Below are 25,783 nucleotides of genomic sequence, written 5' to 3' on the forward strand. Positions count from 1 at the left end.
CAGGTCGAGGCTGCGGTGGCCGGGAGCGGCCGCTGCACTCCAGTCTGGGCGACAGAGCGAGACTCCAACTCAAGAAAAAAAATAATAAATAAATAAATGAGCAAAATGTCCAGTGAGCAGTCAAAATCCTGTCACAAAGACTCTACACTAAGGCAATCCATGAATATCACACAATTGTCCTGGGCCCAGTTTCGGACACATTTACTTTTTTTTTTTTTTTTTTTTTTTTTGAGTCGAATCACATTTACTTTTAAAGACATCTATTTACAGGATTTCGTGGGACATAATTAGAGGCAGTCAAGCGAGCATCACTTAAGAAACAGAAGTGGTCACCAAACTTCATCTTTGGCTCCTATACATACAAAAACTAGATGTGCAAACTGAGCCTCTGAATTCAGAAGTGCCTAAATCATCTTTAGTTTTCTCTGCTTGAGATTTTTTTTTGAGTCGAAAAACTAAATATAAAAACTATAGCTTTTAAAGAATTCCAAGACACTACTTACTAAAAACAGTTATATCTCAACAAACTGGATAACCTAAAAGAAATGGAAAAATTCTTAATTCTTAGAGACATAAAAGTTACCAAGGTTAAATCTTGAAGAAATAGAAAATCTGAGCATACAGTAACAACTAAGGAGATTAAATCACTTATTAAAAAGTCTCTTATAAAAGAAAAGCCCACAACTTGATGACCGCATCACTGAATTCTGTCAAATATTTAAAGATAAACTAACACCAATCCCTCTCAAATTTTTCCCAAAAAATGAAAGGAGGAAATACTTACAAACTCATTTTATGAGGCCAGCACTGTCTTAATACCAAAGCCAAACAAGGACATTACAAGAAAAAAAAATTCAGGCCAATAGCCCTGATGAACATGGCAAACAAAATACTAGCAAACAGAATCTAACAGTACATTGAAAGGATCATTTACCATAATCAACTGGGATTTAACCCAGGATGCAAGAATGGTTCACCATAAGCAAATGAATAAATGTGACACACAGTATTACCAGAATGAAGGACAAAAACTACATGTTCAATAGATGCAGGAAAAGCGCTTGACAAAATGCAACACCCTTTCATGATTATAATAAAAAAAACTCAATAACTTAGGTGTAGAAAGAATGTACCTCAACACAATAAAGCCTATATATAACAAGCCCACAGCTAACATCATACCCAATGGTGAAAAGTTAAAAGTTTTTCGAAAGAAAGAAAGAAAGAAAGAAAGAAAGAAAGAAAGAAAGAAAGAAAGAAAGAAAGAAAGAAAAAATTTTTCTTCTAAGACAAGAAACAAGAAAAAGATGCCCACTCATCACTTCTATTCAACATAGTACTGAAAGTTCTAGCCAGAGAAATCAGGCAAGAAAAAGAAATAAAAAGCATATGATAAAAAAGAAGAAAGTGAAATTATATCCGTTTGTGAATGGTATCATATATAGAAAACCCTAAAGACTCCACCAAAAGCTGTTGAAAACAATAAACAAATTTAGTGAAATTATAGGATATAAAATCAACATAAGCATTTCTATACACTAACAACAAACCATCTGAAAAATAAATTAAAAACATAATCCTATTTACAATAACACCAAAAACATAAAATACTTATAGAGTAAATTCAACCAAGGAGGTAAAAGACCTGTATACTGAAAATTATAAAACACTGATAAAGAAATTAAAGATGACACAAATCAACAGAAAAATATCCTATATGTTGAATTGGAAGAATTAATATTGTTAAAGTATCCATACTATCCAAATTGATCTACAAATTCAATACAATCCCTATCAAAACTCCAATCATTTTTCACAGAAATAGGAAATAAAAATAATCCTAAAATAGGAAAAAATAATCCTAAAATTTGTGTGAAACTACAAAAGACTCAAAATAGCCAAAGTAACCTTGAGCAATAACAAAAAAGCTGGAGGCATCACACTACCTGATTTCAAAATATATTATAAAGCTATAGTGATCAAAGCAGTATAATATTAGCATGAAAATAAGCACAACAACCAATGGAATAGGACAGAAAACCCAGAAATAAACACACACATTTACAGACAATAGATTTTTTTTTTTTTTTTTGAGTTGGAGTCTCACTCCATCGCCCAGACTGGAGTGCAGTGGCACGCTTCCGGCCACCGCAGGCTCGACCTTCTGGGCTCCGGCGATCCTTCCGCCTCAGCCTTCCAAGTAGCTGGAACTACAGGCGTGCGCTACCATGCCAGGCTAATTTTTTTATTTATTGTAGAGATGAGGTCTCGCCAAGTTCCCCAGGCAGGTCTCGAACCCGCCAGCTCAGGCAATCCACTCACCTCAGCCTCCCAAAGCTGAGCCACCGAGCCTGGCCAGCAATAGATTTTTTGACAAAGATGCCAAGAACACACAATGGAGAAAGAAAAGTCTCTTTAATGAAGAATGTTGGATCAACTGGATATCCACACACACAAGAATAAAATTAGAATCTTATTTCACAACATATATAGAAATTGACTCAAGATTGATTAAAGACTTAAACATTAAGACCTAAAGTTGTAAAGCTAGTAGAAAATGACATGAGAAAAGCTCTAGGACAGTAATCTGAACAATGAATTTTTTTTAGTATGATCCCCAAAACACAGGTAATAAAAACAAAAATAGCCAAATGGGATTGCATCAAATTAAAAAGCTTCTGCATAGCAAAGGAAACAGTTAAAAGAGTAAAGGGAAATCCCAGAGATTGAGATAATATATTTATAATAAATAATAATAAATATAATATTTATTATAATAAATAAAATAAATCATATATCTAATCAGAAGCAAATATCCAAAATATATGAGGAATTCAAGCAACTCGAAGCAAGAACATAAATAACCCAATCAAAAAATAGGCCAATAATTTGAACCTTCATTTCTCAAAAGATTACATACAAATGCCTAACAGAGGCCAAACAGCTGAAAAAATGTTCAACATCAATAACTGTCAAGAAATTGCAAATTAAAACTGCAAAGGAATAACACCTTATACATTTTATGTTTATTATAAAAAAGACAAAAGATAAGTGTTAGCAAGGATGCAGAGAAAAGGTAATCCTGGTACATTGCCTGAAGGAATGTAAATTATTACAAGTATTATGGAAAATAGTATGGCAGTTTCCAAAAAAATAAAAATAGAACTACCATATGATCCAGCAATCCCACTTCTGGGTGTTTATCCAAAGAAAATGAAATTGGTATGTCAAAGAGATATCTGCACTCTCGGCACTATTCACAAAGACAAGAGATAAAAGCAATCTAAGTGTCTACTAATGGATATGTATAAAGAAATTATAGCTTATGTATACAATAGAATGCTATACAGCCTTAAACTATCAGAAAAGTCTGTCATTTGCAATTATATTGATGACCCTGGAGGACATTATGTTAAGTAAAATAAGCCAGTGTGGAAAGACAAATGCCACATCATCTTACTTATATGTGAAATCTAAAAAAGTTGATCTCATAGAAGAAGAGAATAAAATGGTGGTTACCAGAAACTGGCGAGGCAGGAAGACTTTGGTAAAAGGGTACAAAGTTTCAGTTAAACAGGAGAAATAAGTTCAAGTGATGTACTTATTGCATAGCATGGTGACTATTGTTAATAATGATGTATTGTGTATTTCAAAATTGCTAAGATGGCAGATTTTAAATGTTCTCACCTCAAAAAATAAGGTGTAGTAGATATGTTAATCAGCTTGATTTAATAATTCCACAATATATACATATATTGTTAAAACACCACATTGTATTTCCTAAATATACACAAAATTGACAATTACAAATACAATTTTAAAACTAACAGTTTTTAAAGCATTCTAGTTAACAAGTCAAAATAAGGTATATATGTTGAAGACATGTTTATCTTGTATGAAAAATGCAAAAATGTTGAATAATTCCTCATTTCCTAATGTCAAGTAATCTAAATATTACTATCATGTAAATGCTTTATCCTTAGTTCTTCCTCGTTAAGGTCTACCATAGCCCCCAAAGTCTTAGTTCATACTCATCTATATCTTCTGAAGACTGCAGTGTAATCACTGGCAGAGCTTCCTATTACTTCCCACCTTAAACATGAATTATCATTGTTCCCCAAGCTGGAAACACCCATTGGTTCTCTATAGCCTAAATGATGACATCAGACACTCCAACAAAGACCTTCACAATTGGACTTGCTTCACGTTCTTTTCACTGTGCACCAACACCACAGCAACACTGGCTTTCTAAGTTTTGCCTAAATTTGTCCTGTGCCTGCACTCCTCCGTGTTTAATGCATTCTTCGTGTGACTTTAAAGTTCCTTCCTTCCCCTCCTCCACCAGAAAAACCTTAAGCATTTTCAATAACCAGCTCAAATAAAGACTCTCCTGTGAAAACTTCTGGATGCCTCAAATCCCTCCTGATTCTAGATTTCCATAGTAATTTATCAGTTTAATATTATATTTTTGCTTTGTTGTTTTCTTTCTATTCTCCCCTTTCATCTTCATTCTCTCAAGCATCTATCAGAAACTGGCTACTCAATACATGTTTCAGAAGAAAAAAAGGGGGAAAAAAGAATGGGAATGAGGAAGGGAAAAAAGAAAAGAGAAGCTGTTTGATTCTTGAATAGGATAAGAATAACTAGGGTAGAATTTCTAGAGTTCCTAAAAGATTATATAGATTTTTTTTTGAATTAAATGACCACCGAATGCCTTGGAGTAAGAAACGAAGCCCAGTTAAGTCTTACAGAAATGATGTCAGTAATTAGTTTTGTGTATAATAACAGTAGTGCAGTGTAGTGAAACATACATGGTCTTTGAGCAGAGACTGCATTTGAATGCTAATGATAGCAACCACCAGCTGTGTATCTGTGGGCATGCTATTTTTCCTCATTTGTAAAATAAGTCTAATAGAGTTGCTCTGAGTATTTTCTGAGAAGACAAAGGTAAAACACTGGGCAGATGCTGAACATACGGCAAATGATATGATGGATCTTCATTTAGAAATGAGGTTTCTAGGCTATCAACCAAAAATACAAGCAAAATAATAAAGACATCCAAATTAATAGCGTAATTGTAACTTAATGAAATTACTATCTACATTATTATAAAATTTATAGCTACCTAAAAGAAGGCCCTAAACAGGGAGCCTGTAGAAAATTAATTACTATTTAAATATATTCCTGTTTTGCATTATGATTATTAAACAAAACCAAAAACAAAACACTGAGGGGAAAGGCCTCCATGTCCACTGAAAACTTACTTGATTCCCATTAAGGAAATCATTCAGATCTAGTGCAATCACTCTGTAAATTAAGAAAGTTTAAAAAATGCAAACATACAATCAATAGCCATATGCAAATTCTCTGGAATAAATGGGGGGGGGGAACCTTCCCCTTTAAGCATAATGCACTGATCTGAAACATGTAAGGTACATCCAACTTAATTTCTGACCAGTGCTTGACTACTTGTGGTTTACTGGCAGTTGAGCATATATTAGCATCACATTCTGACAAATGATGATCTCCTGATGGTGGCATTCAGCTGTTGTCAACATCATAAACATGTCTGTTCAATCTGTTTACATTCCCCTGAGCTAGCACCGCTTTCCTAATGCCTGTGTTAATAGCAAGGTAGAATTGCAATAACAAATGAATTTCATTTAGTCTACAGCTGAAGCCTTGGGAAGTACCCATCTAAGGCTGAAAACCAATTTTCATTTAGCTTCAGTTTCTCTTTCAAACAGAGAAGGAATTTCTGCTACTAAAATTACTTTGAACATCATGGCATATTCCAGTTTCTTTTCTTAGTTGTTTCTGGCTTGTTTTTCATTATAATTAGAATTTAATTGTTCTTAATCTCCTGGTATAAATACATAGATTTTCTGTTCTATGATACTTTCACACTTACAAAGAATAAATCTAATGAAAATAGGTTTGTCAGATTTAGCAAATAAAAATACAAGATGCTCATTTAAGTTTGAAATTCAGATAAACAATAATGCTTTAGTATATGTTTATTCTAAATATTGCATGGGACATATTCATACTAAGACATTATTCATTGTTTATCTGAAATCTGACTTAACTGGGTATTCTGCATTTCATGTGAAAACTTCAAATTATGATGTTTTAACAACTTACATCTGTAAATCTATAATTCAAAAGAAGAGTGAAATTCATGACCAAGTTTCATCAGAAAGTTTTCCAATAGATGACCTCTTAGCTTGTAGAGGTTTTTTGTTGCTGCCTTTTTATAGGGGTGAAGGAGGTTCATTAGAAAAATCTGTTTTGAGGAAGATTCTCTCACTTTTTCTTGACCTGTCTGGTGAATAAAGGCATTTTTACTTTTGCTTGAACAGCACAATAGCCCACCTGCCATGTCTTTCTTTATAATCATTCCAGAGATATGGCAGCTCTCAGAGATACCAACTGTCTTTTTAAAAAATAACTTTCTCACAGTAATCTGGTTTACCAGTCTTAAAAGTGCAGACTTTGAATACAGGGAAATGGACAAGTTAGATGAACGCATTCTGCTTGTATAAATATTTATATCCAAAATAAAAGTAAGAAACTTCCTTAAAAAATTGTTTTTAGTTTGGACAGAAGGCAAAAGGGCACAAAAGAAAAAAAAATGAGAGTTGCTTTGTAAATATTTGTCAGAGACCTAACATCATGTCACATTCTGCACTAATTTAACTCCCCGCCCCCATGAGCCATTCCCTCTTGTAATCTAAACTTTTTTAATAGCCACGTTTCTCCACTAAAACCTTACTCTCATCATTGCCTTACAGACACCATCTTCGAGCTGATGCTCTGGTCATTCTTGTCCTCACTGTTCTAATTTCTTGTCTATTATTCAATTTAACAAAGATTTATTAAAGTAATACACAAGGTGAATAATTCATATTACTGAGTTGCTTGCAGTCTCGTAGTTTGTGCTGATTATAAAAGAAAATATATAAGAAGGGCAATACACAGGACTTTAAAGGTTGAGAGAAGTCTATTAGAGACATTAGTAAAGGCCCAGTGACAATAGGCTTGGCACTATCCCACATTGCTAAATAACCTTGGACGTATTACTGACCTCTTTGAATCTCATTTAATAATTACCTATCTCATATGACTATTGTCAGGTTTATAATAAACAATCGTATGTAAAATGTTTTACACATTACAAAACACATTTGTAAGCATTTGGGAAAAGTCAGCAATTATAGAGTAAAAGAGCAAAATGATTACATGTATCTTATTAAAACTGGACTGCCATGGTCTAAGTACCAGATCCTCACTTTACTAGCTGTGAAGACATAGGCAAGTTACTTGACCTCTTTGTACCTCATTTTCTCATCTATATCAAGTGAATAATAATAGTACCTACCTCAGTAGAATCATGGAGAAAATAAAATGAATTAATTCATGTAAAATTCTTCATGAATAAAAAGTTCACATAAAATTCTACAGTGTCTGGCACTGTAAGCTTGAGAGATGTTAACTACTTTAGTTGTCACCATCAACATTGTCCTAGTTATTATTTCAAGAGGTAACATTTTAGATAAATCTAACTGGACTAGCAAGATATAAACAAAAGTACTGAGAAGAAATTCCCAGTTAAGAAGACAGTCAGAATGAAAGGAGGGAAGAATGAAGCAAAAAAAGACTGTGCAGGGATCAGAAAATACAGGTGGACCAGAGCATAATGAAGTAGGTAAGAAAGCTAAAAGTGGCAGAGGAACACTTGATTGTAGAAGGGCTTGATGAAAGTTTGAGAAGTCTGTAAATACTGCATTACCCAATGAAGAGTCTTTCAAAGTCTCGGAACAGAGGAGTAATATGATGGCAGTTGCACTAGATTAACCCGGTAGCACTGGTTATGAGCAGATTGGAAGACAAAAGAGACAGGAAGATTACTGAAGGGACTCCTCTGTTAAAGCGAGAAGTAGGAAAGCCTAAACTTGGGCGTCCTGAAGGAGAATAGAAAAGAGGTGACAAGTTTTGTAGAATCAGAACCAACAAGACTTGGCAGTTGTTTAGAGGAGGGAGGTTAGGGAGGAAGCCAGAGAAGAAATTGCCTGAGAAGCAGACCAGATGCAGATTGGTTGTGAGTGATAGACACATAGGAGTTGGGACCACAAATCTTTCTTGAGAAAGGGAAAAGAAGCTGTGCTGGGTGAATAAGGTCTAGAAACTTTCCATAAGAAGAGAGGCAACCCAAATGGGAATGGAGAATGAGCTGCCGAAAGTAGTCCATGGGAAGTAGCAACCAAGATATAGATGGCACCCACAGAAGAAAGGGATGGAAAAAGGCAGTAGTAATCTATCCTCAGCATCCCTCCAGAAGCCAGCTCTGACCCTTCAGTGCTGAGCTTGGAGATCTTCCTCTCTGGCCTCAGAACACCTGGAGAAAACCTACCAGAGGTCTTACTAAAGAGTACTGGAATCTTCTGTCTATCAAACACGCTGGTCTGATGACAAAAACTGGTAGTATATATGTGCTCAATAAGTGTTTGAAGAATGGATGAATGAATAAGTTAGTGGTCATAAGAACCTTAGTTCTCCATGCCAACTTTGTGCTCCTTCCAGTAACTAGACTCTCATTCATAAGTCTATGGTTTGTTCTACCTCCCAATCACTGTGTTATTTGTCAACTTACTTTTACTAGCATTTAGCAGCCTAATGAAATGCATAAATGGTTTCAAAATGTGTTCCCAAAAGCCGTTGTGGTTCCATGAAATACCCAACCCCACCCCTCTGTGTCCTTCTAAATAGGAGCCACCCAGAATAAAAGTTGGGAGAAGGAAGAGAGATGGAGTCGTGCTTAAACTGGTTATGTAAGTGAGACATCCTGGTAAGACAGTGGTCTCATTCTGACTTTTTTTTTAATTTAAAGTTTAAAATATATTATACATCCCTCATTTTACAGAAGGTCCACATAAATAAGCCCTTTAGTTTATGTTTAAATGATTGTCCAAATATCTAAAATTGCAAAATAAGATTCCACACTTTTCCACCATTTCCCTCTTCATTGTATACCCCTATGGAGAGAAGCAGGCAGTAGGCACATTTCCCCTTCTCTAAGTATGATTTATTTTCTACAAAATTTTCTGTTTTCCCATTATTGACCTGAGAAATTATCCTCCAAGAAGCCAAGTAATACGTTAACACAGATTGTCCTGTAAAATCCAAAGCTTTAGATCAGCTTAACACTAAGATTCTGTTTTAATTGGCTTGGCATGGGAGCTAGGCAAGTAAGTGCTTGGGCGGAGAGGGCTGGCTCCTAGAGCCAATGTGTGTTCATCTGTCCCCAGCTCTGCATTCAGTGATTTCATGTTGGTAAGTTGAAATTGTGCTGGGAGAATCTACCGAAAAAAATCCTAAAATGCTACAAATCATTGGGGTTTTTTTCGGCCCAAAGATCCAGCTTTCCACCACACCACTCCAATTTTTCAAGTTCTCTATATGAAATTAATGCACAGCCAGGGCTGAGACCGACTACAAAGAAAACAATACACTCAATAAATTAATATTTTGGTCTTATATGTCTGCAATTAGACGTTAGCAGTCTCAAAACCAGGTGTCCTAGTAACACAATTTCTACAACTCACTGCTTTCCTAGAAATCAATATATATGATATTTTTATTTTTATTTTTTTATTTTATTTTTTATTTTTTTATAATCAATATTTTTTATTTTGATATTGTGGGGTACAGTTAAGGGTTAGGTATACAAATATGCTTCGTTCAGGCACCCTATATATGATATTTTTAATTGAATCAAATTTTTAATGATAAAAAAGAGTTTGCTAACTTTTGAATTAAAAAATTAATCATAGGGCTGGCTACGGTGGCTCAGCTGGTAATCCCAGTACTTTGGGAGGCCCAGGCGAGAGGACTGCCTGGGCCCGGTTTGAGACCAGCCTAGACAACTTGGTGAGACCTCATCTCTACAATAAATCACAAAAATTAGCTGGGTATGGTGGTGTGCGTCTGTAATTCCAGCTACTTGGAAGGCTGAAGCAGAAGGATGGCCTAAGCCCAGCAGATCGAGGCTGAGGTGGCCATGAGCGTGCCACTGCACTCCAGCCTGGGTGACAAGAGTGAGACTCCAACTCAAAAAAAAAATAATCATCATCATAGAATTTGAATAATGAAAATAATTTAGAAAGTAATCTAGTTCAACTCTTTCACAGTTTTAAAAAAAGTTTTTTTAAAAAAGAGACTTACTTATGTTCACTAAACTCTATGTCTGCTATCTTACCACTTGAATTTGCACATGGCCTTATATAGTGGATTTGTTTAAAAAAAAAAAAAGAAGAGAAAGAAACAGCGTTCCTTCATGACTTCTCGGTGTTAGTCCCAAGGGGCCTTTTTGAGTTATAATAAGGTCAGTGACATTAGCAAGAATACATACTTCCAATCAAAAATGTCAACACATAGCCAGAGTAAAATAATTAAATAGCATAGATATTTTCATACCTAATTGTATAAGTACAGCAAATACTCTTATTGAGGTCATCTCTCATGAAAAGAAAGTTTCCCTTCTAACAGGATGTTGCTACTGCTATCACTGTTCCCTAATCTTGTGGACTAATGAAAAAATAATACATTACCAGATGGTCTTTAAAATCTATAATAAAGAAAAGATATAAACATCATACCCATGCAAGAAGCAACAGATTTCTTTTCACTGTTCCACAATATCCTAACATCCCCACAATGATAAGGAAACAGCAAACAGCAATCATGACCGGATGAACCACAGGAAAGTAAGTCAAGATGACTGCCTCCTCCACCCTGAGGGAAAAAAAAATAATGTCATATTATAAATAAAATACAATCAAAAGGCACCCGAGACATAGTACAAGACACAATTGTGATTTGTGTTAATAATTCTTTAAATCCTCCTACCTCAAAACTAGTGACTGTAATGCTGTTTTCAAAATCACTGTGCTATTGTGTTTTATGTTTATTTGCTTGCCTTTTGTCTTGTTATGTTTAGTTTTTTATACAAGTGGTGGCATTTCTACCCCAACTCATTTAATATATAATATAGGGGACCTTGATCAAAAGTTAGTCTATTTTTAGTTTTGAAGCCTTAGCCTAAGTAAATCACACGATATCCTTTGCTATTTCCCAGCTGGGAAATCTCCTTCCTCTTCTCTGATCTTTGACTCCTGTGCACCACTTCCCTTCTCCCAGACAACCGGTCCTCCCCAAAAATGTGAAAGACTGCTAGCAATGTGAAAGATCCATAGCAATGCAAAGAGAAATCAATCTATGTAAAAAGAAAGGAGACAGAGATTATTTTTGCTAGAACACTATGAAAAATTCATTAACCAGAACCAGTAATAATAAATACAACAAAAATTAGCCATTATTAAGTATTTACTAAGTTCTTCTGTGTTAAGGATTTTATAGAAATAAATTTCATTTAATCCTTACCACAATTCAGATAGCATATATTACACTCTCCATTCAGACAAGAGGAAATTAAAAGTAATTTGTCCTTTGTGATGTTAGTGGATCAGCCCTTGAAATTTGAGAAGAAATGGCATTGTGGGGTTTAGTTTTCATTAGCCCAAGATTATGAAGGTAAGAAGAAGCTGATGGTGATTTCTAATGGGAAAGTAATTGTGCTGTCCTTAATATGCACATATGACATGCATGGCTCCCTCGCTGTCAGGATGACGGGTGACTGGTATACCATAACCAGATATGTCCATGTAAACAACTGCCACTTGATCCTCTCCAGGACCAGTGGCACAACTTAATGAGAATGCTAAAAAATGCAAGTATCTGCAACAGAGGTTGCCACAGGCAGGAAAAATCCTACTAAAAGATCTCAGAAGAGCAAAACCATATAAACAGCTGAGGGCAACGTTACTTAAAAACTAGATCTAAGGAAACCTGGTGAAATAATTCTATCAACAATTGCAATCCCTACCTTGTTTCTGCAGTTAAAGTCAGAACATTATTTAGGTAGTCCCTCATCCAAGCAGAAACTGCCAACACACTGATGGACATTAACTGGGAAGACAAAAATACAAATTGGTTACCAAGGGACTTTACGCAACATTCACTGCACATTAATAAAAGAAAAATTAAGAATTTCTGTTACATAATCTTTATGTTTTTTTCTAATTACCATTTGCTACCTGTTGAAATTTACCATTACTATTAATATCTGCCATTCTTTTGCACAACCATGTTACAGCCACCAAATAGAATGCTACCAAATCAGATACAGAAAACTAAACTATTAAGTGGTTCCAGGTTCCAGGTTCAGGGCAAAAAATGTCTAAGATGAGGAGGCCACAGAACAACCAAATTGTCAAACCCATAATGATGAACCTAAAACACATCAAACTTAAAGCAAAGATGCAATTAAATAAGACTACTAGGCAATTAAATACTGCCCCCAAAATTCACAGAAGCTGATTTGAAATGGTTATTGGCTAAAAGTCAACAATTTGAACATTAAGATAACACTACTAAAACAAAATAGTGTTTCAAACAAAATTTGAAAATTTTTTGCTAAAATTTTATAATCTATAAATTCATAATAATACTTGAATAAAATTCACCAATCATCTTTGTAGAATGCTGGATACTCAACTCATTATTCAGAAAACAGATAAGAACCCACTATTTATATGGGTCCTACTTTTTTTGTACAAACTCAAGGAAGAACTAAAGACTTGATGAAAGCTTGTAAAGAAGAATAATGATGCCTGGGATATGGTTTAATAAATAATCGTGACTAGAAAAGGTTAGGTGAGAAATGGAGAAAGGTGTGTTGATAATTACGGAAACTGAGTAATAAGCAATTGACAATGAGTAATCCTGTGCTTTCTATTTTGGTATATGTTTTAAATTGTTCATAATCCAAAAGTTAAAGAAAAAAAAAACAAAACATGTTGAGAATGAGTTTTCCTGGGAAACTTTTCTAAAAGCTGCATGCTAACCCCTACGGCCTGAAGCCCTTTCCTATTCTGATGAAATCTTTTCAAGATGTGCCTTATCCGCTTAAGCACAACATAGCAAAATTCAGCTTAACCTGGCTTTCAATAATTTCTGGCATCTTAATGACCATCAATTGCCATCAGGGCCACAGCTTTAGCGTTAAATGCTGATCTAATGACTATATGAGGTAGAAATGAATCTGCGCTGACTCAAGAGGTACCCCTGAAACATGCTAACTGGATAAATGTTCAAACGTAAGCAGAACGTGTAGAGACCTATGTCCTTGAACAGTGAAAGATGGTATCTGCTTGGAAAAATCAGCTAGTGAATTCACTCTTCCATCATTCATTTCAAACATTTACTTACCTCCTACTATCTGTCTTGCACTGGGTATGGTTTGGACTCACAATAAATAAGAGAAACAAGATCTCAGCCTCTTGAAGCCTCTTGGGAGGACACAGGCAATAAATAAACAAAAGAGATAATTATGGGCTGTAAAAAGTGCCATGAAGCACAGAAAAGTGAAGTAACCTGTTGAAGGCCTCACAGACCCTGAGTGGCATAGCTGAGATTCAGATCCAAGCTCTCTGGCTTTGGAGCTCCAGGCTCAGACACTGATTGCCTCCCAAGTTTAGAAATGAGCATGACATGTGTCACAGAGAGTGAGATTAGCCTGCCCAGCACACAGGGTTTCTCTTTTTTTTTTTTTTTTTTTTTTTTGAGTCAGAGTCTTACTCTGTTGCCCAGGCTGGAATGTAGTGGCACAAACATGGCTCACCACAGCCTTGACCTCCTGGGCTCAGGGGATTCTTCCACCTGAGCCTCCCAAGTATCTGGGACTATAGGCACACATCACCAAGCTTGGCTTTTTTTTTTTTTTTTTTTTTTTTTTTTTTTACTTTTTATAGAGACAAGGTCTTGCTATGTTGCCTAGGCTGATCTTGAATTCCTGGGCTCAAGCAATCCTCCTCCCTCTGCCTCCCAAAGTGCTAGAATTACAGGTGTGAGTCACCGTGCGCAGACCAGAATTCCTTTTTTAAAAGGAGGGTGAGAGGTAGTCTATAGCAGTTAGGCTCAGTCTAAATGTCTGAACTATATGCTTTGATGAATGGGGGCTCAATGATTCTTAATCTGGAAAGACAACTGTATTTCAACATAATTAATTTCCCTTGTAAACCAATTCATTTTACTCCATGCATTAAAATACACTTATTCTAAGAATGGGCCCACAGGTTTTATAAGGCCACCAAAGGAGTCAATGGCCCATGACAGGTTAAGAACCCCAGGACCATAGTTCAGTAGAGAATCAGATCAGTTATTATTATTCTCATTTCTGCTGGAAATGAACAGATTGCAAACTTCATAAAAGGTACCAAGTGGGTCACCACAGCATATTAGCCAAGTTTCCAGCTCCTGTAAACTGGCTGCTTCAACATCTGTTCTGCAGGCATATGTCGGACACACCTTACTCTAGAAAACCTGATAATATGTCTGAGTTACCTTGCCTTGCCCTGTTGCCTCCCTCATGGCTGACTCCCTCTGCAGGAGAAACCACCCTCCCGGGGGTGCACTTTTCAAATACAAACCAACCAACCTAGGGTCCCCATCCCCAAGTACCTCCTTTATTGAACTCTTCCATCAGAGCCCATGTGCACCTGCCCTAATCACCCCAGGATCAATTATTCAAACTGACCAAGCCTAAGCCTACTTACTCTGCCTCACCCATTCCTTCCCGTGGAAATCACAATAAAACACTTGCCCACAGTTCCTGTCTCTCCATCTGCCTTGTGAAAAATCCAGTGCTTTTTTTCTTATCCTCCATAAGACAAGCACTCTCTCTCTCTCATAATCTGTGAGTACAACAAAGTTGTAATCTGTGAGTACAACAAAGTTGTCTTTTTCATGACAATCATCTCCTGGTCTGTTGGCCTTAGCATACCTGATTAATAGCAGAACCTACTAAAACATACAGGGCTAGCAGATGACCGTGGGCTCCTTGATTACATTTGTGGTCATGTGTTCTCCCTCTACTTGGCTATATCTGAGTCTGTAAATACCTTTGTAAGTGTCACCCAGGAAGGTTAAGTCTATGAATATTATTTTTCATTTTATTATCTCAAATTATTCTACAGTTTTGAATAACTCATCTCTTTATCACTCTTCAAAGTAATGACAACTGTTGGTTTCTTCATCCTGTTTTTTCTTACAGGCTCTTTAGCCAATTTTCAATATCATAGCTGAGAGTCAGGTATCAACAAATCATCCAATTCTTCATGTTGTCTAATCTATTTTCAGTGGTTGTCATTATATACATTTCTTCCATTTATAACAGAAAATGTTTATTTCTTTTAAATGATATATTCCAATACTTTTTTGGGGGAGATGAAGGTCTCACTCTATCACCCAGGCCGGAGTACAACAGCACAAGCACTGCAACCTTGAACTTCAGGGCTCAACCAAGTACCCCACCCAGCATCCCGTGTAGCTGGGACTATAGGCACATGCCACCATGCCCAACTACATTTTTTTTTCTTTTTTGTGGGAACAAGATCTTTCTATGTTGCCCATACTGGTCTTGAAATCCTAGCCCCAAGAAATCCTCCCGTCTTGTCTCCCAAAGCACTGGGATTAAAGGCATGACCCACTGAGCCTAGCCCAAGTCATTTCTTGTACGGCAGGATGATTAAAAGTTGGGGCTTTGAAGTCATTCTCTCCTTCAAAAAAACAAATCATTCTTTCATGCCGAAAAATAGTCTCCTGTTCTCTGCCAGGTGCTGTGCTATGTGCTAGAGATACACTGATGAACAGTAACAGACACTATCTCTATAGTACAATTAACTAAGTGAAGGGGACACGTCACTCATTCATCAGAGATATAAATATATAACTGCCAACTGTAGCAAGTTCGGGAAAAAAACAGTACAAGTCGCTATACGAACTTCTGGAGTGCCTGACCTATTCCACAAGGTCAAAGAGACTTACTTCTTTAAGCGAGCTAAGATATGAAGAATAATTATCAAGGTAATTATGAAAACGAGGGTTGAAAAGAACATTCCCATCAGAAGCAAGAGCAAAGGCCCTGGGGGACCGGGGGAGGCAGCATGATATGTTCAAAGGAGATTGGCCCATGGTGAGAAAGGAAAAATAGGTAGGCATCGGATGACACAGAGTCTTGAAAGTCACAACTTAGAAGTCACTATGGTAGTCTTGACCATAATGACAATGAGAAGCCACTGAATTTTGAATTCCGGCTAGGAATTCCAGCTCTACTCCTCTTTTAGCTGTATGATCTTGGGCATGACATTTAATCTTTTCCTAAGCCTCAGTTTTCCCATCTATAAAATGTCCTACTTTATAGAGGACCTATGTGATAAAACAGAGTAAGACTCTTACATACATTGCCTGTCATTATTGCAAATCACTTTTGACCGAAGGGCTTTCTCTTAATCTTTCTCAGTCAATTTAAAAGATCGGACTGCTCCTAAGTCACTTCAGAATGAAATCTTCAGTTATTTGGAGCTCTGCCAACTGGACAAGAGAGGAAACTCTGTGATACAGCTACTTACTGGACCACCACGGCCATTCTAAGTGTCAACCTCTCTAAAACGGAATCCATCTCTGTTCCTCCCAAAACTCCTATGTGTCCCTGCCACTGTTTTTCCTATCCCAGTAAATGGTATAATCAATCCTTCAATCACATACACTGGCAACTTGACAGGCAGCCTGAGCCTCTCCCTCTTCCTCAGCCCTACACCTAATTAGTCTCAAGTCCTTCAGATTGTTCCTGCAAGGCGCCTGGTGAATCCCTCTCCCCCTTTCCTGCTGCTTCTGGCTAGCTCAGGCGCCATCCTCTCTTGCTAGGTGATTGCAATTACTTTATAATAGAACTCTCCAGCTCACAGATTCCAAATTACCCTTCAGTTATCTTTATGGATCAAGTTCTTCTACTGTGGCTGCCCTTTAGCACACCTTCCCCAACTTCCATTTCCTCTTCCCTCAACTCCCTCCTGGAGAATAAAGTTTAAACTCTTAAGCAGGGCACACCAGGCTCCCTTCAGCCACCCTTTAACCTACCTCTATGACTGTTTCCAGCTCCCTCCCACACATATTCTGTACATGGACAAAAATTGTTTGCACATCTCCAAAACACACCATGCCTACCTCCCAAAGCCTCTATGTCTTTGCACATGCTGTTCCTTCTGTTTCTGCATGGAATGCCATCATGCTCCAGCCTTCTGTCCTCATGAGTTGAGCAACCTTTACCTCTCCTTCAAAGTCAATTCAAACATCAGCAAGAGTGTACAGATTTTCTCTCAGCGCCTTCCTTACCCACAGACTTCCACTCCCCAATGCTCTTTGTATAGACCGCATAGAGCAGTGATCCTGTTATTTCTACCCATTCATCTTATGCACTAGAGGGCACAGACCATTGCTAATCTCCCCACCGCATAGCTAAGTACCAGGCACCGTAGTGCGACCTAATACATGTTAAGTGAATGAATGAAAAAATAATTAGAGAGATGGTTTTAACTTGCTAGATAAGCTAATGATTAGAGATTTTTAACACAATTAGAATATGCTTCACAAAAACTAAGCTTCTATCAATGGAAGTTTTCCAGTAGAGAGATGTTTGCCGAATGACACAGTCAAAGATTTATACATCAAGTTAGAAGTTGGCTAAGGTGTTCTCAAAGGTACTTTAAACCACAAATTTGCTTTATTCTTTGTTCAGAATTTTTTTTTTTTACAGAAGCATATTCAAGCGTAGCTGCTATGGGTCAAAATAAGTAATATCAACACAAAACCTTATCCTACAGTAAAAAAGCAACTCTGAGGAAAAAGTAGCTTTTACTTAAGGCATTAATTCTAGCTACATTAGATGTCTGAGAACAGTTTTATCCTTGAAGAGTGAGGTTTTACTCACTGAGTTTTACTCACTGGGCAGACAGTAACAACAAACAACACATGCCTACAGTAAGAAACTGAACTAAAACAAGACTAGGTCACCTCAGTAACTAATCCTGACATTACTAAATCCAGAAGCACGACTTAAATGAGCAATTCACAACTCCTGACTAATAATAGCATTTTTCTGCTAATCTTTCCAAAGTAATTATAAAAATAATTCTTCAGCTGTCACTCATGATGGCTAGATGATTAGGAATATTGTAGTTGTCATCTGTTGTTACGCTTACAGTTACTTACATTTTTCTCCAGTATTGCAGCATGTTATTTGGAGTCCAAGGAAATACTTAGAAAATAACACAGGACTTACTTTATAGAAATATATTTAACATATTACTTGGCAGGACATTTGCCACATTCTGTTTTGCAAAATGTTTAGAAAATGCTAGCTCTCAACAAGTGTTTAGAAAAAGGAAATTTGCAGTGTTGGGAACATGGTCTGGCTTTGCTTGGATCCAATTATGTAAATACAAGTCTTAAATCAAGTTTTTTCTGAATCAGAACTGTATGTGCATGCACACTCCCTAAATTTATTATGAAATGCATACCTATAATTTCCACAAAATAGTAAGGTCACAGTCAAAAAACAGGCTTTTAAATCCTTCAGCTGTCTGCCATATATAACATATAGTCCCACATAAGATGACAGTGACACAAATAATTTCTGTTCAAGGATGACAGCTGTCTAAAACCACCTACCTAAACTTTTCTTTTTATGCCAAATCTGTTAGCAAAGAACAGAATGCAAAAGAGAGACAGGGATCTTAGTTAACGCTTTGTCTCTACAAAGATAATTTGTACAAAAAATTCAAACTTTCAGAACCTTTGTTTGCACATCTTGAAAATGGAGAAATCAGACTATCTATTAAAATGAAAACATCGGCCGGGCTTGGTGGCCCAGCCTGTAATCCCGAGCTTTGGGAGGCCGAGGTGAGTGGACTGCCTGAGCCCGCATGTTCGAGACCCACCTGAGCAACTTGGTGAGCCCTCATCTCTACAATAAATTTTTAAAAACTAGCCGGGCGTGGTAGCGCGCGCCTGTAGTTCCAGCTACTTGGAAGGCTGAGGTGGAAGGATCGCCGGAGCACAGCAGGTCGAGGCTGTGGTGGCCGGGAGCCTGCCACTGCCCTCCAGCCTGGGCGACAGAGTGAGACTCCAACTCAAAAAAAAAAAAAAAAAAAATGTAAAGATCAATTTCTTGATTATTTGGAGGCTAGCAGCGTAAGTTAATACCACCTAGTCACATGTCAGTTTCATGTTGTCATGCCTGCTCCTGCTTGCCTTTTTGTCACTCTGGACTTTCCCAGCTGTCCTCTACTAGGAGATGGGTAGAAGAACATAGAGCCAATAGGCAACTCTATTTGCTTGTACTGTGAAAGAACAGACAATGTAAATGATGGCCGGAACCACGGTCCAGAGATTACTTGTGGGTATCATTTAAGCATGAACATCAATTCATTAGAACTGAAAAATCAATACTACCCTGGAGTTGTTCTGACTGATAGTTTTTGTAGATCATCGTGTTTCCCTATAGAGTGGCCATTCCTCCTGCTCTGACCAGGAAAGACCCACTTTAAGCTTCTGTTGTTCTGGCATAATTCTTAGGAAAGACATTCCCTTCTCTTCTCTTTCCCCACTGTCCTGGTTTCCATGGTCACCGTATAGACACTGTAGGCAAAAGAAGGGTAAAATTCCTCATTCTACATGACAGTTTCTGTGCAGTCCAACTGCAGTAAACTCCACTTTTCCACCATCCCAGATCAGGATTAATTCCTGAGTGGAGTCACTGAGTGAGGAACCTATTGCTTAGTCTGCAGCAGGATATGCTGTAAAGAATCATCCATGGACATCTCCCTCCTCTAAACGCATTCCTTAAGAAGCAGGCAGTGGCTCAAATCTTTGCTCAGCTGAGCCATAATGTACCAAAAAAAGTGTGTCAGCTTTGCCATGACTAAAAGAATATTTCATGGTCAAAGTTTATTTTAAAAGACCACAAATATTTGTTGGCGGGCTCTCCACTATTCCTTAGAAAGAGTTAAATAATAGATGAATGCCATTCATAGTACACTCATAAGTTGGGGGCATCAAGTTAAAGCATTAGTATTTCAACATAACTACATAAATATTCTGTGAATGCAAACTTCCACTTGCCACAGAATCAAACTCTTTGGGAGTTGCATGAATCAAACACCAAAGGTTCAATGCACATGGCCAGAGGAAAACAAAACAAACAAACAAAAAAGCAGAATATAGAGTCTCCTGTTTCATCTACCTCACATAGATCCTAAAAGCATGAACTGGATTTCCTGCCCCTTTTTTTTAGGCTTTCTTTTATAAGTTTATTTTCTAATCAGGTTAGTTCCTCCCTACTGTTATTGACTTTAACAATGGTAAGCAAAAAGTACAATGCTTCTTACATGATGGTGAGAAATGGCAGTTAAAAACTCCAGGTGGGGTATTATACTTCTAGAAAATTATAAACAAACATATATATGACAAATGTGAAATGTTCACCCATTTCAGGAACTTTCAAAGAGTACCATATTTACCCCTATTTGTAATAGCAAAAAATGACCATCTGTGAAAGACAATCATAAAACTATAGCAGTTGTCTTTAAAATGGAGGAAAGTTTTCATTTCTTTAAATGCCATTTAAATAGTAAAAGTGTGATAAATTTGAAGGTATAATAACCTACATCCTTGTTCCATCATAGAGAAAATGTGATTCATGGCCTTAAAAGAGCTCTCACCTACCTGCACCATCTCCTCTGTGCCCCTTCTCATCATAAACCACAGTTTGCCATGAAATTCATGACAAACCCAGAAGGTCCAATGCATTTGTTTCAACCCCACTACAGCTGGACCAGAATTTTCCTTCTTCGTTATATGGAAAAAACACGTAACAGATGGCAAATCAAGGTGAACCCGTAGCAATAAAGAGAATACAGAGCATTTATGATCTTGAATGTGCTGTGGATTGTTCCTTCTTAGACACATCTACACCTCACATTTTTTAAAAATGAACACTCAGCATATACTTTCTTACTTAAAGAAAACATTCAGTTTGATTTTAGACTTCCATAAAAGCAAGACAAAATTGTATGGGTTCTCAGTGTTTTCCTGATTAAGACTTACTTTTCTCTTCCCTAAAACACTCGTAGGATAAAGAAGGGGAAAGGGTATCGCTGTTTATTTATCAAAATAAATAAAAATACATCACTGAAAATGCCGAGTAAAGAGTAAAAGACTACAGCTTTTGACTCTATGTATATTAAGGGCAGTTTTCTCAATCCTGAAAACTAGAGGGAGTAAATATCTCCCTCTCCAAGATCTGAATGTGAAGTCTGATTTAAGAAGTGGGGTTCATATGTCACACTGGTTAATTCTACTTGTGATTCCAATGAGAACTAAAAGCGAGTATTAAAACTTTGCTTCACAGGGTGTGGTGCTCAGACCAGTGGCATCAACAACACAGAGGTACTTGTTAGAAATACAGATTGTCAAGCTCAACTCGAATCTGCATTTATTTTAATTTATTTATTTTATTTATTTTATTTTATTTTATTTTTAAGTTGGAGTCTCACTCTGTCACCCAGACTGGAGTGCAGTGGCTGCTCCCGGCCACCGCAGCCTCGACCTGCTGGGCTCCGGCGATCCTTTCGCCTCAGCCTTCCAGGTAGCTGGAACTACAGGCACGCACTACCACACCTGGTTAATTTTTGATTTATTGTAGAGATGAGGTCTTGCCAAGTTTCCCAGATGGGTCTCGAACCCACGGGCTCAAGCAATCCACTCACTCCAGCCTCCCAAAGTGTGGGATTACAGGCTGAGCCACCGAACCCGGCTCGAATCTGCATTAAACAAGGTGCCCAGGTGATGTGCATGCACACAGTTTTGAGAAGCACTGTTCTAGAGGACTCCGAGTGAGCAGATGGACAGTTTATCTCTTTCTACTATGTTTGCTTGACTTCTCCACCGCAAGTATATTCACCAGTTTCCAGAAGTATAGCTTCTACTGCACTTGTATAAAAAAACAAAACTGGACTTTCAACTCCTACATACTAGGAAGTTATTGAACTCTCTGAATACCAGTTTCTTCACTTTAAAAAAGTGATTAAAAAAGAAAACTATTTTATAGGGCTGTTACAAGAATTAAATGAGAGTAAGGACGTCCAGGAATGTGCCCAGCACAAAGCTAAAAACCGCTTCCAATATGGTAATGAAATATAAGATCTGCTAACATTGCTTACACATTGAAAGAATAATGCCAACTTCCCCAAAGTTAGCATATTATGCATTTCATACAATTCTAACAAGACTCCCTACAGATATTTTTCATTGGATAAGATAACCTTAAAGTCTATATATTTTTTTTAAATTCTGAACCAAGACAAGAAATGCAGGTGCTTTTCAAAGATATAATTAAAAATATAAAATCTATAAAAATTATATTTAAAAGAATATATAAAAATTTGTTTACCTATTTTAAAGCAACAAACAACATAAATGAAATCTACACTCAAATAGGGCAAATCTAAGTGATAAATATGAAATAGTTAATGAATATGAAATGAAATTATATATAAGAAAATATATATAAAATCATGCTCACTGGTAATGGGGAGGTACAAATAAAGTAATAGTGAGATAAGGCAAAAATTGTAAAGTGCCATAACACCAACAAGATGGCAACAAACACTTGTGTACATTTAATGGGGTACATGAGTGTTTTTACTTCCAGGGGACAGATTCCCAGGACAAGATTACTGGATCAAAGGAACTGTAATTGGTAACAATAGCAGCAATATTAATCATAGCAGTAACAATTACTACTATTAGTGCTGCAATGATAGTAGCAATCCATCTCCTGGCAATTTGCTAGAACATCATTATTACAGTAGTTGCAGTAACAACTGCAAGTACAACTACTGCATAGATAGAACTTATTTTGTCCTACTGTTCTAAGCACTTAACATACATTAACTATAAGCAAAAGGAACGATTATACCTCCTTTACAGGCTAGAAAACAGATCTAAATGTGCCTGGCAAACTGTATGTTGGCTATTCGTATGTTAGCGATTTTTGTTGTGGTTGTTGTCATCATCACATATTTTTTGATCACAGCTATCCCACTTCTATGATCCTAACACAAAAAGAACATAATTTAACAACAGACTAAATCAAGAATGTACATGTATATTATTGAGTATATATGAATAAGTATGAGTGAATCTATCTTTATATGAAACAAAATTTAGAAAGGTGGATAACCTAGATTACTTTGTTGAAGAGGAGGTGATGTTGAGAGAAGGGGAGGCTGGAGAAAGGGGAAAGCAATCCAAATAAATCAATAAATCAGAAAACACACACCACACAAAGAAAGTCCAAGTACAGGATAACAACCAAGAAATAACATTTTACATTATCTGTGGATACAAAAGCCCTGGAGAAGTTTAAGGAATAGGTGTTTTTAAGCAAACTTCGTTTTTAGGAAGGGTGGTACTTTTGTTAATTAATTTTTCCCCCGCATAATACAAATTATTAAGAAATTTCCCAACGCTTTATTCTTTACCGAAAAAAACCCAAAAACAAAAAAATCTTAGTAATTCCAAGGTTCAAAACTCAGGAAGGGTAACATTAAAGGCACTGTCTAGGGGCAAGAGAGCTGAGTTCTGTTCCTGGCACTGCCACCATTGGACTATTTGACCTCTGACAAATCATTTAACATGCACTTAATTTCCTCACTCACAAAGGAAGTTCAACCAGGCCACCTTTAAAGCTCCTACTAAAAGTACCAGAATGTGATTCTAAAATTCATAATGTAGAAAAGTGAAAAACTAGAAAATAGAAGTGGTCATTATTATACATTTTAAATAAACAGACTTCAAAATCTTAATACCTTATAATTATCCCAGTAATTTAGTTGTCTACTTACAAATGTCACTTTTAAAAATTAAAAACTACAGTAAGATCAATTAATGATTTTACATTTCCAAATAGCATATTTAATTTTCATGCTGAGAAAAAAAATGCTGCTATTTTAGATGTCTTTCAGATTACTCACTGAAGTATGGCTTAATTTGTCCCTTAAAATGGTGCCATCCTTCATAAGCAGTCCAACCAAAATATTATCCTCTAGAGACCACTTGTAATAGCCCTATGAAAAAAAACACTGGTCCATGCCAGCTAGTCAACCAAATAAATAAATCACACAACAAAATGTCTAACAGAACATTTTGAATAAAATTAATAATAGAATATAAAACATTGGAAACTGTTTTGCATAGCCCGCTGAAGCAATATTCACGGTTTTAATTTGTATATTTTCCTAAGTCTTATAAACAATAATGTGATTATTAATCATTCTTTATGAAAATGTAAAGCACAAAATGTCATTAACTCATAGGGCATAAAGATTTCCATGAGCCTGTTGAATTTTACGTATTTTATTTCCTTACATGGTTATGGGATTTTCCAAAAGCATACACAAAATTCCTTAAACTTTGCCAACTTAGAAATAGTTACATGAAAACCACCTTTCAGTCTGTAAAGAATCCCCTAGATAAAACTACCCAGTCTTTTGACAGGATATCTGGGTGTGAATTCCCCCAAAAACATATTAAGACTTGGCCCAACCAGATTTTGCAGGTTAGAGTGAGGTAAAGAACCAATTTATGGCTTGCCCAGTTATCTAAAATTCCTGCAAACAAGTAGTTCCCTAAGTAGCATGTCATAATTTTCTTATCTATGAGAACAAGCACGTGCATTTATTTATATCCCTAGATTAACTTCAAGTCTAATTTTACTGCCACTCGTATCCAGGGGTAGATTTTTTTCTAATTACAAATGGAACTTGAACTAGATCAAAGGCATTTTAAGGAGGTCAAATTTTACTTCTCTGAAAAATACAGGGTGTTATCCCATGTAATTAATTAATGCTTAGCCATGCCCTTTGGCGCGTTATCCGATGGCTTCAGAAAACTGGAGCCAGCCGTCCCCACCTGTTGGTCGGGGCAGTGAAACTGACTTACCCAAAAGAGCAGATTGAGGGCGTACAGCAGGCAGCGCAGACACTTCACGGAATCTTCCCTGGCCATTGTGAATCCCGGAAGGGAAAAGCCCCATCCTTTCACCACATCCTACCCCTAGGGGCAAAACAGCAGCGATCTGCAGGGGGACGGGGAAGGACAGGGGACTTCTCACCACTGCGCTCCCCAGCGCCCGCCCCACCCTCCACCGCCAGCCCTCGGCGGGGTCCAGAGGGTCCCGAAGCCCAGTTCATTCGAGACATCGCTTCATCAAAGATCATTTGTTCAAGTCATAATAGTAACCAAACTCCCAAAAGTTCCGAACCGGCTTCAGATAACACCTGCTGGGAAAAGAAAAGACTGCCTCTCCGGATGAATGAAGGTGTACAATCAACGCCCGTCCTCAGGGGACACGCGGCGCGGCCCTGTGCATTCTGATGAGACTCTTCGGAAAACCTCCCTCCATCCAAGGCCCCCCTCGGGGACATCTTTGCTCGGAACTGTCCTCAAGGTCACAAGTCACACTGCCCCTCGGAGACGTCACAGGCGCCACCGGCGAGCCCGAGGGCGCGAGAGCCCTTATGGTTAGGACAGTGCCTGAGTACCCCAACTCCGCACCCCCTCCCACCTTATCCCCCCGCAGGGAACTGGAGGGGACTCAGCGCGGGGCTGGGGTTCCACCCGGTGACTAGGGCTTCTCCGGGAGAACTTGGGATATGATGTTTTCGGCCCCAGAATGACGGATTAGCCAGGGGCAGGGGGCGGGGAGGGGGCGCCGGGGAACGAGCGCCGGTGCAGCTGTGCAGACGCCGGGTTAGTCATTCAC

At 37.4% G+C, this 25,783-nt stretch overlaps 1 protein-coding gene across 3 annotated transcripts in view; it reads right to left on the bottom strand.

The window, feature by feature from the left end:
* The window catches only part of TSPAN12 (tetraspanin 12), a 70,014-nt gene that overhangs the window by 43,372 nt on the left and 859 nt on the right, over nt 1-25,783 (bottom strand). For 2 of the 3 annotated variants that reach the window (XM_021710924.1, XM_008055075.2), the window contains 3 exons: nt 24,961-25,096; nt 11,945-12,027; nt 10,659-10,794 (listed from right to left, as the gene is read on the bottom strand). In XM_021710924.1, coding sequence (XP_021566599.1) covers nt 10,659-10,794; nt 11,945-12,027; nt 24,961-25,026 — 285 coding nt within the window. In that variant the 5' untranslated portion in view covers nt 25,027-25,096. Of the gene's footprint in view, nt 1-10,658; nt 10,795-11,944; nt 12,028-24,960; nt 25,394-25,783 lie in introns of those variants that run through there. The other variant, XM_021710925.1, reaches the window with a different exon arrangement.

The sequence above is a fragment of the Carlito syrichta genome, unplaced genomic scaffold (genome assembly GCF_000164805.1).
Source record: "Carlito syrichta isolate Samal-C Ts95f unplaced genomic scaffold, Tarsius_syrichta-2.0.1 Scaffold301651, whole genome shotgun sequence".
Taxonomy (NCBI): Eukaryota; Metazoa; Chordata; class Mammalia; order Primates; family Tarsiidae; genus Carlito; species Carlito syrichta.